The sequence below is a fragment of the Microtus pennsylvanicus genome, chromosome 3 (genome assembly GCF_037038515.1).
Source record: "Microtus pennsylvanicus isolate mMicPen1 chromosome 3, mMicPen1.hap1, whole genome shotgun sequence".
Lineage (NCBI taxonomy): Eukaryota > Metazoa > Chordata > Mammalia > Rodentia > Cricetidae > Microtus > Microtus pennsylvanicus.
In genome coordinates, this window is record NC_134581.1 from 113,426,854 (window position 1) to 113,447,336 (window position 20,483).

The 20,483-nt window shown below is 37.3% G+C and overlaps 1 protein-coding gene across 18 annotated transcripts in view; it reads left to right on the forward strand.

Moving 5' to 3' along the window:
- Gria4 (glutamate ionotropic receptor AMPA type subunit 4) overlaps positions 1-20,483 on the forward strand; it is a 351,675-nt gene that overhangs the window by 132,654 nt on the left and 198,538 nt on the right. For all 18 annotated transcript variants that reach the window (XR_012910070.1, XR_012910069.1, XM_075966877.1 and 15 more), the window contains one exon: positions 645-884. Coding sequence is in view for 16 of the 18 variants with exons in the window: in XM_075966877.1 (XP_075822992.1) it covers positions 645-884 (240 nt within the window). In the remaining 2 variants the exon portion in view is untranslated. The remainder of the gene's footprint in view (positions 1-644; positions 885-20,483) is intronic.

Consider the following 20,483-nt stretch of genomic DNA (forward strand, 5'->3'; position numbering starts at 1 on the left):
ATTTGGGGTGATTATTTTAGGGTTATAGTTACATAGTTGCTTCTGGTTCACTCAGTTGCTTATCTCTCAAACCCAGTTTTCTATTTTCAAACATGATTCAAGCAGACTTCAGAGTTGTGACAAAAAATGAAATTAATACAGAGTAAAGTTATAAATAAAAAGGCAACAATTTGTTTATCAAACGTAGTCAGAATAGATGTGGCAAGCACACAGCTTAGGAAGCAGGCAATTGTTTCATTGATTCCTATTTAGAAAATGTCAAAGTACATTATTATAGTTTTCAGGCAAGAACAAATACAGAAAAAAATTGTGTCTCTCATTCATAAGAGCTTGGAGCATGGGATTTGAGATGTTTTAGAGGACCATATATTGTTTATTTTAATCAATTTTCTCTTTAATTTGAATTGGCTTTTTAAATGCAGACTTTTAATTCAAACCAGCTTCATGGAAGCCTTGACTATCAGCACAAACTCAAGAACTCACAGTTGACTGCACAATGTATGCATGCTTTTCTTGTGTTCCTTATCACAGTTGCTAACAGTTCAATGATTTTTCTTTTAAACCTTCAGAGGCTGTAGACTTCAAGTGGCCAGTTCTGGAGTATAACAATTGGTGATGGCCCTCTCTTTCTGTTTTTCCCCCAGTCTGTTCCCAGTATTCTAGAGGAGTGTTTGCCATTTTTGGACTCTATGACAAGAGGTCAGTGCATACCTTGACCTCATTCTGCAGTGCCCTACACATCTCCCTCATCACACCCAGCTTCCCCACTGAAGGGGAGAGTCAGTTCGTGCTGCAACTAAGACCTTCATTGAGAGGTGCACTCCTGAGCCTGCTGGATCACTATGAATGGAATTGTTTTGTCTTCCTGTATGATACAGACAGGGGTAAGTACTATCCTTCTATATTACAGGAGCTCTAACCTTCAGTCTGAGATGACTTTGTATCATTTATGTGACTTAGCAACAGCATTTTGATCCTTAATGCTTCTAAAACTAGAGAATAGTTTGGGTGTATTATCAATGTTTTAATTTCAATTCTCAGAAGATGTTTCAAATTTAAAATGCTTCTAGCAAGGCATGGTGACTTTTGCCTTTGATTGCAGCACTTGAGAGGCAAAGGCAGAGGCAGAAAGATCTCCATGACTTCTAGCATAATCTACCTATCAATTTCCAGACCAGCTGAAAGTGCACAGTGAGACTCTGTCTCAAAGCAAAGCAAAGCAAGACAAAGCAAGTAACTCCTTATTTCCATGCAAACCAGTTCTGCAAGTTTGTTAAATCTGGGTCATAGAGAAAAACAAACGAAGGTGTTTTTCTTCCATCAGTGGCAGTTCTCCCAGAACACTCTTTGATTTTCTGGTTCTCCAAACTGTGTGCAAACATATCAACTGAGTAGCTCCATTGTTAATTCTCAGGCAGATACCAGCAGGGCATTCACTAGATCAGTCAGTTCCACAGCTGTGTATCTAAAGAATTCCTCAGATCTCAAAGTTGAAGGCTCAATTCCAGTGAGACAGCCTTCTGCCTCAGATGCCACCCACCCAACCTTAGGTTGTCTATCAGTGCATTTGACTAACCAGATTTGAGTATGTATTTATCATACTGCACATTGGGATTTTAGTGACCATCTCATTCTGCTTGATTAATTAATCAAGTCACAAAACTCAGGATCACTTTGCTTATGTCTTATATGCTGTAATATTATATAATTGTTCCAAGAAGAGATATGTTTGGCAAAGCATGGAGGGGAAAATTTTTCCTCTGACTTGTTTTGGCATTCCTTCTTTAGTCTGTTTCATTTCTGGCTAGCATTATATTTACAGAACTGTTTTCTGCTCATTGCATAACACATTTCCAGAAATATAACAAATTATATTGTAGATAGTATTGTATATGTGTGTCCCATCTCAAAACCATTCGATGCTCGAGGTGATGTTGGACAGAGAAGAATTTGTTTGTATAGGTGAAGGTTGCATCTTATTTTTCTATGCCTATTTTACTGACTTTACTGCATTTGTGCTTTATTTTTAAAACTGTAAAACCCATCAAATGCCATTATAAAAATAATATAGGAGGGCTGCATAGCAGTTAATGCTAAGGAAATTAATGTATTAATATCAACTCATATAAAAATCTAAATGCTGAGAGAAGCTCCTTCTTTGAATAATCTTCCAGATAGAATTAAGAATATAGGAAATGGTGTCCTCATGGTGGACAAGGAACTTGTAGTATGTACAGTATCTATTATAAGTGCCATCCTCTTCATTTTCTCAATCTTCAGTTGCTAATTATTACACTTGCTAACATTCTGATATGTTTCTTCTTTGTAACCCCTTTCAGAGAGGAGTAGAATGGCACAGATAAAGGGTAGCCACTTCCTAGGTAGTGATCCTGAACCAATTGAGAGAGGAATAGTTAATGTATGTGGTATGTAAAAGTGCCATTCTCTTTTTTGTCTTCTTTGTATCTGGTTACTAGTTGCCACACTTGCTAACATTCTGATTTCTAGATTCCCCAACCCCATTTTATAGATAAAATTAGGAATGATGATAAAACTAAGATAATTAGTAAGTAAACACAAATGAATTAAGAATCTTTTAGAGTCTATGAAAGTATAATATGAGAAAAGATGAATAATTTATCCATAATGCTTCACTGAAGTATGTCCTAGAGTAGGAAAAGAAAATCTTTCCAACCCACAAATCAAACACAAAAAAATTTCTTGAAGTCTGAAATTTTCTTTTGGTGAATCCGCATGAAAACACTCAAGTGATTATCTATATTATAATGAATGCTTCAGAATTTAGAATACATTTTTATTATTAATCCAAGTGCATTTGGTTATAAACATTGACTTACATACTTGCTGCCAGTTACCAAGTTTGAGGATAATCCGTTCCTGTAGGAGGAATAAAACCTTATATCTAATTTTACTTTCCTGCTTGACCAAGGATAACAAGGCAGATAAGAAAGATGAGGATGTGTAAAGAGCCACAAAGAATCTTGTAACTGAAGTAGGAACAGCAGACAGAAATGGACAAGTTGTCTTGTTGTCTCCATAGCAGAACTTTTAGATATTGTGATGTTTACTTCCTGTCCTTCTTAACTCACAGGTCCACAGGCTGGTACCATATTGAATTTAAAAAGGGAACAATGTATTAAAAATAGATAGGATTGAACTGACTCAGTGAGCCCCCCTATTGTGAAAAAAAGAGAGATCCACACTTTCTTGTTGCATTCTGCTGCTTCTGATTAAGAATGGAGGCATTACATTGAGATACAGGTGAAAAGAAAACAAAAGAACTAGTTAAAGATAGGAAGAAGGGCTATGAAATGTCAACTCCTGGACTAGCAGTAGTCATTATAATCATGAACTCATAGCATCTACAGACACATGCTGAATTCCATTTTGCCGTCAACAGTCAGGCATGGACAGAGAAGAGAGCCCTACTCCCACTCATAAACTATTAGTTACTTGTGGATTCATGGAGTGACAAATCATTACCTTGAGTTATGAACCTACTAATGACACCATTAGGTTATAATGGACACTTCCAAATAAATAATCACACTTAGACCAACTGGGTCACAAAGCAAAGCCAATCATGAGCCTAGGGATAAGGGAGAATTGACAACAATAAAAGGGAGATAGAGGGACTTAAACAGAGTGTAATCAGAGTACATTTTATTCTTGTATCAAATATCAAACAATAAAATTAATAAAATAGTACACCAATGAAAGTTTTGAACGATTTGAAGGTAGATACTAAAAGTTAACTTGAATGAGTCCTATATATAACAAGGACTGCCAAAGAAGGGGATTGAGCAAAGAACAAGAAGCAATGGCAAGGTTGGTCACAGAAAGAATAAAGCAGAGAAAATAAAAAAATAAACAGTCAGTTGACAGAAAGTCCTGAAGATGAATAGGTGTTTTCAGTGAACTTTTGCTTCTTACGGCCTTCTAAATGTTTGCTAGCTTAGTGTGGCCTAAATGGGGAAACAAGGGCAGCGCATGACAATCCCCATGAATGACTCTAGTGGGCATCTGTCTTAGTTACCATTCTATTGCTCTGTTGAGACACCATGACTAAGGCAATTCTTATAAAGTATTTAACTGTAGACTTATTTACACTTTAGAGATTTCATCCATTACCATCATGACTGGGAACATGGTGACATTGGAGAAATAGGTGAAAAATTTATGTCCTGATCCACAGACAGGCATAGGGAGAGATAGAGATGGAGGGGGGCTGGTATGGGCTTTTGAAATCTCAGTGACCACACCCCCCAATGATAGTCTGTCTCCAACAAGAACACACCTACCCCAACAAGGTCACACTTATATGAGTCTATGGGGGCCGTTCTTATTTAAATCACTACAGCCTTTTAAAAGATGCTAGACATACTTGGTTACTGACAGTTCCTGTGTGACTGTTCTTTGCCTACTTCATTTGGGTATCAATATTGGCTTGCTGAACATAAAATAGTAGCAGGTAGATATTGACTAAGACCTTTGAGATTCTTCACTGGAAAGGGAACTATTACCACAGCCTAGATATTTAAAATTACAGAAAGCAAATGCAAAGTATACTAATCTAGAGCCTGATTTTTTCCATTCTGATTATGTTAAATATTCTTTAAAATTATTAAATCTGTGTGAGGACTTTTTCATTTGATAGAGCTACAAACTTACTTACTTCAAACCTGAGATATTCAAATTTGTCTGAGTTCTAAGATGGTACATGCTAGACTGACAGACTATGGATATAAAGGTTTAACATAGTTTTATTTGAAAAAAAAAAACAGGCCACATAGGTTTCTTAACAATTCCATATGTTGAGTGACCATGATCTTCTAAAGCGATGGGTTTCCAGATGATTAATAATTGCCTGAGAAGCCTTTTGTAAAGCAATAGCAACAGTCATTCTGGATAAAGGTTTGAAGAACTGGAAGAAGAATTTCCTTGTGGGTCCCTGGTTGAATACATTGCCCAAGGGAAAAAATACAGTGGCAAATCTATGCAAATTGCCAAGTCTCAACTAACAATATTCCTTAGGCATTATTCAACATGATACTTAGGGCAAAAAATTAGCAAAAACTTACTATGTATTGGAATGAAAAAAAATAGTTGTTAGATGCAAAATATAAATTCTCTAACTGAAGCCTTAAAACCCCATGGCAGTCTTTTGCATATCCAAGCAAAATATTTAATCCTGTAGCCAAGACCTCAGCAGTAGATGATCTAAGGCCACAGTGTTAAGTACCTGTTTTCAAATTTAAGCTTTACAAGTTATTATACTTGACCTTGAAGAAATGCTCAAATATTACTAGTTCAGAGGTACTTTTCTGTACCGGAAAAAAAAAGTAGAATTAAAAAAGACATGTACTGGGTGGTTCATTATGAGTTAAACATTAAATTCTTATAAAGGGAATACTGCTTTAGAGACATCATTCTTTTATTGTTATCGTCATTATTACAAATACAATGGCCCTATTATATTTTGAGTTAAATCTCCAAACAGATGATATTACAACATTGTTGTTGTTGTTGTTTTCAAGACAGGGTTTCTTTGTATAACAGCTCTGACTGTCCTGTAACTCACTTTATTCACCAGGCTGGACTCAAACTCACAGAGATCCACCACCACTGCCAAGCCATTTTAATATTCTTACTCATGAGTTAAAGGTGTTTAGTTGATAGATAATATTATGGGGGAAAGATATGGCCATTAAAGTCTGTGTTACCTAATGAGAGTACCCTGTACTGAGTTGAAAATTCCCTAACTGTAATAACAAATGATGTATTATTCATGTACAAACATACACATACCTAACTCATTTTCATTTGAGGAATCTTAATATTTAATCTCAAAACTGATAGATTCTTTTTTTTCCCAGAGAAAAACTTCTATTTGGGACAATTCATCTATAACTAGTAGGTGACTCTAGAATTATTCTTATCTGTCACCTTAACAATATCTCTATCAGACATTATACTCATTTCTTTTCCTGCATTGCCACAGATGTTTTGATCATTATTTTACAACATGACTCAGTTGAACCTTGAATCACAACAATCTACAGAAGAGCAAACAAAATGCTCAAGGAGCATCTGAGATTAAAATTAGAGGAGCAATGGCGAGTCCAGTGGAGGGGCCATGCCTCAGAATGTTAGAGTAAGGACATCTGAATGTACAAATACAGCATCTTTTAAAAGTATGGGAAAGTTCATGTTCAAAGTAAGAGAAGACTGTAATCCTTTTTGTGGGGGTCACAGGGGACGCAGAGATAATTAAAATGTCTACACAAGTGTGGATGAGCAAAGAAAGCACACCAGGTAGCACAGACTCAAGCATGGAAGGGTTTTCTGTTTGAGGAGAAGTTGGGCTTGAATGGAAGCTGTGCGGCATTGACTTAGTGGGAAGGGGAAGCTAAGGCTGGTACCCTTCACTGAGATCATCTTAGAGTCATGGAGTAGCTTACTTAAGCGTGTCTTGAAAACATCACTAAGACAAGATTAGATAAAACAAGTCATCTATGAGACAAGATTCTCCCGAAAAATCTATTGAACCCATGGCAATCATCCAAAATTCCTTTTATCATTTTATCATTTCTTGGTTGTGGGTGGTACATGCCTTTAATTCCAGTGTTTTGAGTAAGAGACAGGTGGTTCTCTAAGTTCGAGACCAGCCTGGTCTACAGAGTGATTTCCAGGACACTCAGAGCTACACAGAAAAGCCCTGTCTTGAAAACAAATCATTTATATTTTCTTTGAGATGATAACTAGGCTTTAGTATCTAAAGAAAACAATCATTACCACATAAAAGATTATGGTATCACTATTTTTCAAAGTTTTAAGACTTTTTTGTTTAATGGGATCAGATTAAGAGCATAACAGCCATCTTCCACTGTAGAGTGAGCTCAATACTCTTCTTTACTGTTGCTAAGCGTGGACTTTTAATTTGAAAGGTGGATGAAAGAGTTTTCTGAGAGATCTATCTCACACAGGTTAAATTGCCAGAACCCTGTGAAAGAATACTGTATTTTACTTTACCCTGTAGGAGACTATTTAGCTCTTAACTAAACTGATGCCATAGAAAGAGGTGTTTTCTGTGAATGTTTATGGTGCTCTCCTTCACTCAATAACTGGTAACTCTTTGGCCTTCCAAAGATGAATTTTTTTAAGAAAATATATAAGAGAAATATTTCCACCAATTTTTACTTAGGGAATGTTTGAATTATGACTCACTTAAAAATCTGTTCTCTTTGTAAATTTCTTAAAATACCTTAAGCACAACCTTGAAATGCCACCTCAGAATAGAAAATAAACAGAATCCGAAAATAACATGAACATTTGTCACTGATGTGCACTTATTCTGTTCTTTTTCTGTAGTTTTACATAGATAACAGTGAAATACCTTAATGTCCATGTAGTTTTCTGTAGTTTTACATGGTCACAGTGAAATATCCCAAGGTCCATGTAGGTCTCTGTGAAATGTATCTTTCTTAAACCATTTCATTTACTTCATTTTTAGATTTTAAATTATTCTCAATATATTAACCAGTATTCACTCAAATAAAAATAATGGTAATAAAGTGTATAGTTTCCAAGACTGCTAATCAGGAGCTTAAGGCAGGAAAAGTTTCAACTAGTGCCCAGCCTTGCCTCATAGAAAGTTCAAGGTGAACAACAACAACAAAAAAAAAGATCATGTTTTAAAAATATACAGAAACAAAAAATATCAAAATCAAAATATATCTTTAAGTCTAAAAACCATACTTTTAAAGTAAAGTTATATTAGAAAGACCTTTCTCTAGAAGAAATGCATTAATTGACACAAAGGTCTTAAGTACCTAAATCTGGGGGTAAGCAGTAGCCATCTGTGGTAGCTGCATGTTGCCTTCATATTATTGTAGTTGGGGAGAGGTAGGTAATGTTTGAAGAGGTAAACAGCAAAGAATGTGTAGTGAGGAGCCTGCCACCTGGCTCCCAGCCGCCTGGCTAGCTTATGCTCCGAAATAACAACACAGAAACTGTATTCCTTTAAACACTGCCTGGCCCATTAGCTCTATCTTCTTCTTGGCTAACTCTCTCATCTTGACTAACCATGAGATGGTGGTCTTACCAAGAAAGATTCTAGTGTACAACCATCTTGGGCTGGAGCTTCATCGCGTCTGCCCTGGAGAGGAGCAGCATGGCATCTGAACTCACTTCCCTTCTTCCCAGCATTCTGTTGTGTCTACTCCACCCACCTATGTTCTGGCCTATCAGGCCAAGCAGTTTCTTTATTAATTAACCAATGAAAGCAACAGATAAAGAACCTTCCCACATCAAGAATGAAACTCAATAACTTAATTTTTTAATCAAAACCATTCTCTTAATAGTGCCTGAGCTGAAAACCATTGTTTCTTATCCAAAAGCATGGAAAGAAAGTCACTTTAGACTTACTAGTCCTCTATTCCTCAAGAGAACATAGTTATGGTGACAGGATTAAGCCATTGGGTCAGACATTTCAATAGCCAAGGTGTTCATCAAACCCTGAATCACATGACACCAGTGGTGCCATATATCTGTACAGGGCCCAGACATGTCATAAGCAGAAGACCTTTGAAGTAATACAACCATTAGAAGTGAGCACAAAGAACATCCCATGTTAGCAAGAGCCCCTTATGCTGCTGCAATTAGTACAGATTTACAGGCTGCAAAGTGAAATAAATATAATTGAAGAATATCTAATTTGACATGGAGAAAGATATCCTGAATTCTCTCTAATATTATGTGCAAATCAAAAAGTTAAAGCTGTTGAATTATTCAAGATATCAACAGTCAAAGTATAAACACTATAAGGAATGTGAGGACTCACATACATGTGTTAGATCAGTGAGCTTCTAAAATAACCTGGACCCTGAATGTTGGTAAAGATTTCCCTCTAGAGAAAGAGAACAGTCATGCGGAAATCACCCTGGAAGGTAAGGTCAGCATACACAATAACATCAGACATTCCACACTCAAGGCTCTATAATTAGAATTTACCAGTTACCACAATTTTTTTCATGTTTTGTTTGTTTGTTTGTTTGTTTGGTTGATTGATTAGTTGGCTTTTTTTTTCTGGTTTTGTTTTTAATGTTTGGCCATGGTGTCCAGTCTCCAAAAAATGGAGTTACAGACAGTTGTCAGCTGCCACTTGGGTTCATGCAATTTAACCTATATCTTATGGAAGAGCAGTCAATGCTCTTAACAACCAAACCCTCTGTTCTTACATCCACCCTCATGAATTTTCTTAAAATTCATGTTAAACTCTAGAACAAGAATCATTAAACTATAACCAAGGGACCAGATTTGATCAACATCTACTTGTAAACAAAAATCTTTTTTGGAATACATCACACCCAACCTTTGGCTGTTGTCTGTGGATGCTTTTCTGGTGCTATTGTGGAGATTATATAGTCCCCCAAAAAATAAAACATTTGCTAGGTGAAAATGTCAATAAATTATTTTAACAATACATTGCTGTGCCTGTAGAACAAAGCACTGGTCAGCCCTCATCAGAGAAGCTGCTTCATGCATCAAATGAGAATTAACACAGAGTCATGGCCAAACAGTGTGCAGAGAGTGAGGGATTTTGGAGCACTTAGACCTAAATGGATGTCTTTATCAAACTGTTCTCCTCAAGACTCAAGTATTTGAGGAAATACTGTAAGGGAACTTATGGATTACTTCAAGGGGACAGTGTCTTCCAGAAACAGGACTGACACACATGAACTCAGAGACTATGACAGCATGCACAATGCTACACAGCCTCAAACCAAACAAAACCCTAGCACTGAGAAAGAGAAATAGACACAAAGTACCTCCTTTAACCAAAAGCTATTTACAATTGATACCTACTGGGGAAGTGAAAAGTAATTTTTTCCCAAAGACTATCACTGGGTCTATTAGCCACATTCCAGAGCAGGCCACATATTCAGGTGTAATTGGCCAATACAAAATGGACTCCATGCTTTATTTTGCACTTTTTATTAGTTTCCCTTACTGTTTGTTTTAGTTTGTTAATTTTAATTTGCATTTCTTATTTTTGTGGGGGTTTTTTATGAAGTTGAGGCAGTAGGCAGGAGAAGAGGATTTAGGAGGAGTTTGGGGAGAGAAGATAGGATCAAAATATACTTATGAGATAATTGGTTAAAATTTAAAATATTTACTAATTGGCTCCTTAGAAGACTGAAAATCTCTACCTGGATGGAGGTGGGTGGTCCTTGGACTTCCCACAGGGCAGGGACCCTGATTGATCTTTGGGCTGACGAGGGAGGGGGACTTGATTGGGGGAGGGGGACTTGATTGGGGGAGGGGGACTTGATTGGGGGAGGGGGGGAATGGGAGGCGGTGGCGGGGAAGAGACAGAAATCTTTAATAAATAAATAAATAATAAAAGAAAAGAAAATTAAGAAGTTTCTTCATTGAAAATTGATTACTTCAATAGAATTATCTTATATAGGGAAGATACTTTCTCTTCATTGAAAATTGATTACTTCAATAGAATCATCTTATACAGCAGAGATGATCAAGTTTATGAGATATATACACAACGATGTGTGCTCTAGTTACTAAAACACAAATTTACAAAATACAAAATTAACTTCAAAATTACTTATAAAAGCAATTTGGTAAACAGTTGTGAAGTTTGCTTTTGATTTTATAGAAGAATGTAATTGTGGATGCCATGGAAACAGGTTTTTTAAATATTTAGTATCATCAACATAGGTGTATTCACCATATTTGACCTAGGTGAGTATTTGTTGTCTTTTACAATGAAATATTCTTTTGATAACTGGATAAGTAGGATGCAGCCCTTCCTACCTAAAGGCTATTTCCTCGTTGCCAGGATTCCACTGACTCATAGGGCTCTTTAAATCTTTCATTTCAAAATACAAACCAAGACTTTTAGGCTTACTATTTGTTTACCTTTCTTCATGACATATGTCTATGAAAAAAAAAGTCATTTATAAAAAAATGTTTCAGGCATTTATGTGTGTATGATTTATGTGAACATATGAACTGAAGTAAAACTTTACATAAGATGGCAGGTTATCACCTCAGTCATATATAAGGTGTGTGTGTATATGTGTTTGCCATGAGTTAATTATCAATCTATATATTTTACATTAACCTTGGAATTATTGTAATGTGATAAAATTTCTATAATAAAATTAATTCAATTATTTCTGAAATCCTAATTAGATTTGTGTGTTTGAATGAGCTTTTGTTTCGTTTCAATGATTTACACAAAAATTCAGTTAAATGGATTAAAGATACTAGAGATAAAGGTAGATTAAAGATATTAGCTCTATGACTGAGCAGTAGTACTGCACACCTTTAATCCCAGCACTCAGGAGGGAGAGGCAGAAGCAGGTGGATCTCTGTGAGTTCTAGGCCAGCCTGATCTACAAAGCAAGCTTCAGGATAGGCTCCAACGATACACAGAGAAACCCTATCTCAAAAAGTTAAAATATGTATTTATCACAGCCTCCTAAATCATCTTTCAGACTTCACCCTTACCCCAAACTGAATCTTCCATTACTGTCCTTAGCCCAAACCACAAAAGTCATGGTAAATCTCTTCATTCAGGCAGATCACCCAACATGCTCAGGGTTTTTTCAGATGTTTCATTAAAAATCCAAAGACTTGTAATAGCCAGGTGCATCCATCTCCAATGCTTACCATATGCTCATTGTTCTGCCCACAGATGCAAATTTGTTTTCATTTCCACAAATGAAAGACAGACAGATCTCTCTCCTTTGCTTCTTCAAATCTCTACTCAAAGCTGTGTCCTCACAGCAAGGACTTCCTGACTACTTCTATACAAGTCCCCTCTCACCTCCATGCCTTTCTGTGCTTTTGTGTGTAACACACTGAATTTAGTGTCACATGATTGAGTGCAGGTAGGGTTTATTTTCTGAAACTTGGACAGCATACTCATGGCTACACCAAATTATTGTTCTCTATGTTGTAATAGGAGCGGCGGGGCTGCGTTTGCAGCACCCCAGCCGCCTGGCTAGCTTATGCCCCGAAATAATTACATGGACACTGTATTCTTTTAATCACTGCTTGGCCCATTTCTATCTAGCCTCTTCTAGGCTAAATCTCGCACCTGGACTAGCCCATTTCTAGTATTCTATGTAGCACAGCTAGGTGCGCTTACCGGGAAGATTCTAGCCTACGTCCATCCTGGGTCGGAGCTTCATCGTGTGTGCCTCAGAGAGCAGAACTATCCCTGCGTCTGCCCAGGAGCCGGGAGCATGGCATCTCTCTGAGGCGTCTGCTCCAGAGAGGAGAGCTGTTGAGTCTCTCAGCTCACTTCCTCTTCCTCCCAGCATTCTGTTCTGTTTACTCCACCCACCTATGTTCTAAGCTATGAGGCCAAGCAGTTTGTTTATTAACCAATGAAATCAACAGATTGATATATGACACTCCCACATCATCTCTAGAATAAAAATATTGTTCTCTAGAGACTTTTAACTGCTAATAGCTCCTGAGAGAACTGAAGTCTGTTAAGCCCATTGTAGAAAGCTGACAGGTACCATCTTGTGTATGTCATATTCAGATAATCACAGCTCTGTGAGTTCATGATTGCTGTTGTCAAGACAGCTTTACATAACACTCCACTCTTCCCTATCACCTGCATCTTACATTCTTTTCACCCCTCTTCCAGAATAATTCTACTGCCTATCATAATATTACCCATTTTCTTTTTTTTAATTGTGTGGAATAATTTATTATTATTATTTTTTTTTATTGAAAAAAATTCTGCCTCCTCCCAGCCTCCCATTTCCCTTCCCCTCCTCCCACTCCTCTCCCCCTCCCTCTCCTGTCGGAAGATTAGTCAGGGTTCTCTGCCCTGTGGAAAGTCCAAGGTCCTCCCCGCTCCATCCAGGTCTAGGAAGGTGAGCATCCAAACTGTCTAGGCTCCCACAAAGCCAGAACATGAAGTAGGATCAAAACCCCGTGCCATTGTCCTTGGCTTCTCATCAGCCCTCATTGTCCGCCATGTTCAGAGAATCTGGTTTGATCCCATGCTTTTTCAGTTCCAGTCCAGCTGGCCTTGGTGAGCTCCCATTAGATTAGCCCCACTATCTCAGTGGGTGGGCGCACCCCTCGCGCCCTTGCTTCCTGACTTCCTTGCTAATGTTCTCCCTCATTGCACTCCTCATGGTACCTTGGGAGCTCATTCCGGTGCTCCAATATGGGTCTCTGTCTCTATTTCCATCCATCGTCAGATGAAGGTTTTATGCTGATATGCAAGATATTCATCAGTATGGCTATAGGCTAGGGCCATTTCAGGTTCCCTATCCTCGGCTGCCCAAGGAACTAACTGGGGACATCGCCCTGGGCACCTGGGAGCCCCTCTAGGTTCAAGTCTCTTGCCAACCCTAAGATGGATCCCTTAATTAAGATATATACTTCCCTGCTCCCATATCCACCCTTCCTTTATCCCAACCATCCTATTACCCCAAGTTCCCCCCATCCTCCCCTTTTCACTTTTCTCTCCCCATCTCCCCTTACCCCCATCCCACCCCACCCCCAAGATCCCATTTTCTTTCCCCAGTTTTGTTTTCTCTGCCACACATTCCAGCTCTCTTCTTCTCTTGTGCTTTACTTAGTTAATGCAGGCAGCATTACAGAAGGCATTTGGCTGGTTTAGTCCCTGAAATATTCTTAGGATCTAGAATTTTATATATTCTATATAATTCTATATCTGAGACATTGAAAGTGCTGCAGATATACATTTTTAACATGAGTGAAAATAATTGATAGGAAGAATGAAGGACTAAGCCTGAATATTTGCATCATAATTATCATGGAAAAGGATTTGTTCTGTTGCTTCTGTTGGTTCTCAGGAATAAATCACCCTGTGGTTGGCTTTTAGGTCATGTAGAAACTCACAGCCTTCTGCTATCCTTCACTCTTTATCAAATTTTCTTTATTGAGAAAGCAAGTTGTTATTTTTACAGATCGTACTTTGCAGATGGTAATGCTGTGCTTTGATTTAGAAAGATTTGGAAAAGGTTGAAAACGCTAACTTGCTCAAAACTCAATAAACTTAAGCCCAATGTATTGTGTAGATTTTGGATGAAGAACCATTCTGAACAAAAATATGAGTAGAAAAGCAAAACTATGAACAAATCAAAAGGACTATTAAATATATCAGAAAAATGTTTTAAGTGGTATCTGAAACTTTTTTGAATCATTTATATAATAATAGGAAGCACTTTTACAGCATAACCATGTCAAGCCTGGGGCTACAAACCTTACACAGACAAACCCATTCATTTTCAATTAAGTAGGTGAAGCTGTTTTCATTTTACAGAAGGAAAAACTGAGACCCATCATGGCTATAAACTTGTTCAACATCACACAGGGACTTAGAGGCCAGTTCGACTTCTGAATCTATGCCATGAACATCTTTGTTCTGCCATGAGGACCTCCACCTTTACTTTAAAACAGAAATAGTCAAAGACCACGGTAGAGAAAGCACACTCTGGATTATTGAGTATTCTTCATCCTGGCAACCCTAACAGTTTATGAAAGGCAAAATTAAAAAAAATAAATTAAAAAAAAGCCAGCAAAAGATCAAAATATTTCTTGCTTTAGAATTTATTTTATTTCAGCATGGGCATCCGAGTTCTGCAGCTGCCACGTATGCTCTTTTGTGTGGCCACAGGTGTTGGCTGAATGAAGAGAGCACACAACAGCAGTGACAAGGCAGGCACAGTGGGGACTGCCAGCACAGGAGGTGGTGATGCCAAGCTTACTACTCAGAGTCAAACATATGCGTGTGCCAGTTTTCTTCCAAATGCTTTTCTATTGAAGCAAAACAAACTTGTCTTCAATGAGAATGTTCATTTGAAGTAAACATCCATTAAAGTCTTATATTGAATTTTAGGAAATTTAGGCAATGCTTTGGAGTCCATGAGAAAAAAAATCAAGAAAAACAAAATGGTAATCAGACAAGATACATTAAGTGAAAAAAATAAAATCAAATAATGCACAACAAGAGAAAGGGACTCCAGTTCCTACATTGTTGTCATTCTGTGCAGTTACATGAATATCTGTGAGTGGAATGCAGTGTGTTCTGTACTCAGGAAATCCACTTATAAATGCACAGAAAACAGGAGATGATGTGGAGATTTAAAGACACAATACCATGTTTTCAATGTGAGCCTAGACACTTTCAATAGAGGTTAGACTTCAAAATAGCATATAAGATGTTAATGGAGGCTTTTAGGTAAAAGAAAAAGAGTGCATACTGGGAAGAGGCATTGAGACAAAATGAAGAAGCAAGGAGTTGGGATCAGCAGGAGTGATAAGAAGTCCACATTAATATGAAACCATCCCCAGGAAGTAAGCAAGGATCCCTTAAGGAGCAGTGTGTACTCTGGTTCTCTCAGAAACAGAACATACAACTGGTGTTTGGTTAATGCTGAGTGAAAAACATTCTCCTGTGAAGTTAACCATGCCCTAATTGAGGAACTGCTTTAGAGAGGGTGGATCATTGTGCTCAGAGGAAACCTTAGAAAGGATAGTATTTGAGCTGAGTCAAGCATATAGACTGGGAGATTCCATATAAAATAGACACATCTTTCTTGAGAGAAAGGAAGGAAGGAAGGATCTGAAAAGTTCTCTCAAAATCCTGTGTGGTAGAAACTTGATCCCTTGAGTTTTTGAGAGTCAATGGAAACCTAGTGGAGATGGTTAGGTCATTTGGGACTTATCCTCAAGAGATGATGGGAACCTGCCTGCTTCTTGCTTCTCATTTACTTCCTGGTATGAGACAAGTATTTCTCCTATTATACATACATGCTTTTCAATTATATGCCACCATAAACCCAAATCATCAGGCCACTTATGTACTAACAAACATTTCTACAACTGTGAGCTAGGATACACTTTCCCTCTTTATAAAAAAATCCCATTTTTTTTTCATGATGGAAAAAGTATGACTAACACTTCATTTCAATTCATACTTCTCCAATTTTTTTTTTTTTTTTTGGTTTTTCGAGACAGGGTTTCTCTGTGGCTTTGGAGCCTGTCCTGGAACTAGCTCTGTAGACCAGGCTGGTCTCGAACTCACAGAGATCCGCCTGCCTCTGCCTCCCGAGATACTTCTCCAAATTTAACATTTGGAGACAGGGTTTCTCTCTGTAGCCCTAGCTGTACTGAAACTTGTTCTGTAGATCAGGTTTGCCTTGAAGTCAGAGATCACCTGCCTCTGCCTCCCTAGTGCTGGGATTAAATGTGTGCACCCTACCACCTGACTTTAATATTAATTCTTTAAACAACTAATCATCCAGGTTCTTCTGAGTCTAGAATGTCATCTGTTCCTAAGAGAATAGTATACAGTAAGATTGTTTGGTTCCCTGCCCTCTGACTGGGGTCTCACTTCTGGTAAAGGATTCTTCTGCTTACCAAACTGATTTCCTCTAAACTCTATTACAGTTGTTTTTTTTTAAATTTTCACAGATATTAAAGTGGAATAATTTCTTCTCAGTTCTCTTTAGATCTCTTTAACATAAAATCAGAGCTTTCACCTGAGACCCTTTACATTCTATCAGCATGCTTGGAATTTGTATTCATTTTCTTCTAGTCAGTCCCTGTTGCCATCAGGAAATAATCCTTTCCCATCAAAGCTAATCCTCCTAGTGAGCCCATGGCTTACCTTATACTTAGAGGTGCCCCCTTTAAATGAGGAATTCGCGGCCCACTCTCTGCCCCACCATTCCTTGTCCCTGTGTCTATCATACACAATCTCCATATACACAGATGACCAAAACTTCATATATTTTTTTTATAATGACTGTAATCTTACACATTTTCTGCTTATCAGAGGACAGAAAAGGCTGTGGATAGAACGTCCAATGAATGTCATGATGGGATAATGAGAAAATGTGTGATGACCAAAGAATGCAGTGGCATCACTGGTCCTTTTTCCTCCATCTTCAAAGTCACCTACTTTGAATTTCTAAATTTCAATTCCTTTGTCACATAGCTTTCTCCACTGCATATATTTACAATTATAAAAACACAGATAATTCAGGATAATTCCTAAATCTTAAATCATTAACTGAAGATGATCAAATCAGGGGAAAATGTGTTTTCCAGTAAGCTAATAGTCATGGGCTCCCATGAGTTAAGAACTGTACATTTTAAGAGAGTACAGTTGCTCAGATATACATATATTCTTGTTCAGGATTCAGTCGGCATGATAAATAACAAGGCCAGCTCAAAAATAACAGTTGTATTTTAATGGTTTTAAGGGGAAAACTCATGCTGCAAGAGTGGGAGGTCTGATTGCCTACATGTCTGGCGGGCACCACGCAGAGAGAGAGCGCACCTGGGTCCTCCCAATTTTTCTTTCTGGAGTCCCAGTCGCCACACCTTAATTAGATGTGATTGGTTGACAGAGTTTCCCCATCATCTCCCCCTTTTGCCTAAACAAGATCGATCCAAATCCAACTATATACAATAGGAACAGATACCAAATATAAAATTACAAACAATAAACAATATTAAGCAAGGAACACATAATAAAAGTTTTATTAAACATTGTATTTCAAGGAGTCTAAATATTGCATTGAAAATAAGCTTGTCTATGTAATGAAGAAGGTTAACTACAATTATCTAATCTTTAACTCAATCCAAGATCTGAGAAAGGAAACAATATTACTTGAGTAAACAGGAAGTGCAATTGATAAACTTCCAAAATGTGCAACAAGTGACAGAGACAACTGACTACCTGGGCAATCACCCAAAGTCTCATTTGCAATGTTGAAGCAACCAACTTTGGCTAAGGCCTAATGTAACTGACATACCATTTTTAAAGGCAAGAAACTTTTTAAAACTAACTTACCCTGTCTTGGCAGGATATGATAGTCTTGTTTTATCCATTAACGGATACTCTGCATCTCTGTCAGTGGTTGAAATACAGGCATTTCTTTGCCCAAAGGCCAGTTCTGCCAAGAAGAAAGTCTCCAGGTGGAGTGTCTTTGGTGCTCAACATTCTCTCAGTAATAGATCAGTGTTGCCAGGAGCTATTGTGTCTCACTACCACGGAACTCTAAGTTAGATTAAAGGCCATTTTCTACAGCTCTTTGAAGAGGTTGAAGATTATCTATCTATACTGAATATATTCTTTATGTATCTAAAGAACCTGATTAGTCTAATTATAAATATGACAAACATAGATGACTATTGATCTATAATTTTTAATACCTATCTAACTTAAATACTAAGACAATAAACAACTGTGAAATAAATGAGGACAATGTCCTTTAAATGTAAACAATGTATAAGTACCTTTAGATAACCTTAGGGTACTTGGAGCTGTCTACTTTTTCTGATGTTATTACTGGAATGGCAGGTAAAACTCTGGGGAAGCTATCCCGGAGAGTTTTACATACTGACAAAGTTAAATTTTGCCTTCTTACCTTTTGCTCTTGGTCATCAAAGTCGATAATTTCCTCAATCTTTTTAAATCTGTTTACCATTGCCTTCTGCAAGGTCTGGATCTCCTGTCCAGTATTTTGTTCTAATGTCCTCATTGAGGAGTCTAAGGTATGAAGTCTGTCCATTAGAGATAATATCTTATTCTTGAATATAGTCTTTATGGCATGTATATTACCTTCTTGGAGAGACATTCTATCATTCAATCTGTCATACCTCTTCAACAGAGTCTGATTAATACAATCAACAGTATGAATCCTCTCAAATAATGTTTTAGCGCCCACTGTCATGGACTGGGTTTTACGTGCTAACTCAGCCATTTCCTTCTTCAGAGTGCTGAATCTCTCTCTAAATGAATTAATATTATGTGCCAAATAAGCTGTTTTCTTCACCAGAGTGCTGAGTCTCTCTTTAAATGAATTAATATTAGGCTGTACCTTTTCCAAAAATAACTCAGTTGACTGAATTGTCTTAAACAAAGTCCTAGTATCCTCCTTTAGATGTGTAATCTCTTTCTTGAAAAGTTTGGTGTGTATTGTGTTTAAAAGTACTTTAGCAGACTGAAAATTGTTAGTTAAGATGGTCATGTCCTTTCTTAGATTTTTAACTTCTTTTTTAAGAAGCCTGGATTCAGTCTGCAAAGACTACATCATTTTTCTATTGCCAAACCATATTTTTATGAAAAAAAGACAGAGCACAAGAAAAAAGTGAATCCTAGAAATAACAATGTAGGAGGGACATCATATGTGTCTTGTAAGACCTCACACATGGTGTAAGTGAAAAGGCTATGGATACCTTAGATGGTTAGATTGTCTGACATATTGTCATTTTCAAATTTAAAATAATAAATCTTACCTGTGGTTCAATCAGCTGGGGTAGGTGCAATAATCGTTGCCTGCCAGTAGGTATTTGAGTATATTACCACCCGAAGACATCAAGCATTTTTTATTTAATATCTGTTCATCTTCCATATTTCATTTAAATAAAAACTTTAATTATTTGATTAAAATGCCTAGTATTCATTTAAATATACTGCTGTTCCATCTGAATTAATTCTTATATTAATGTGGTAACCATTTGTTTTGTTTTATTATCATTGTGTGAACAATTGGAACTGAGCCATCTGAGTACCACAGCACGGGTGCAGAAGTCTGAGGACAATTTTAAAGAGGTGGCTCTTTTCTTCTATCTTTTCATGAATTTTGCAGATTGGATTAGGTTATCGGGCTTATGCAGCAAGTTGCTTGAGCTAGTGCATCAGTCCTACACCAGACCTTTCCAACCAGTTCACTGATAGAAAAACAGACGTAGAATTACACCTACAGAAATGTTATTCTTAGGACATTTGGATGAAACAACAAAGTACAACTAATATAAAGTTTCGTAGATCTTACAAGGGTAAGGAAAACAGAGGCATCCAAAAGAAAGCAACACCAGGAACTGAAGACCTGGCAGGATTAGGAAGACCTAAATTCCCAGAAAAAAATTCAACTGGCTTCAATATGCCAAGGAAAATTTGCCTTTACACAAACAACTGAAGACAATCAGATACTCACCTGTAGTCTGTACTGATTATTGTAAACATTGTGCTGTTCTCATTATTAAATGTTTTTTTTTCCCGTTCTAAATGAAGAGGTTTGATTTCATGAATGATCTAATTGAGAAAATAGATCATTGTATGCTGTACACAGATCCCTGGAGAGATCTTTTCAGATTTCCAATTCTAGTTAAATGAAAACAAAGAAAACATTAAAAACACCAAGTAAGGAAAAGGAATTTCAGAACACAGACTGAGCACTTGGTTCCTTCGCAGTTTTATAGTGTAGATTTTGGCTCATGCTCCATATGATCATAGCAAACCAAGCCTAGAATGATGAAATGTGTTCACACTCACATGCAATAGCTCACATTACAGTCTGAGAAAATCAACCTTTCTATTTGAAAGTAACCCTGTGGAATATAGAATGGCTTCTTCCATGAAGACCAAT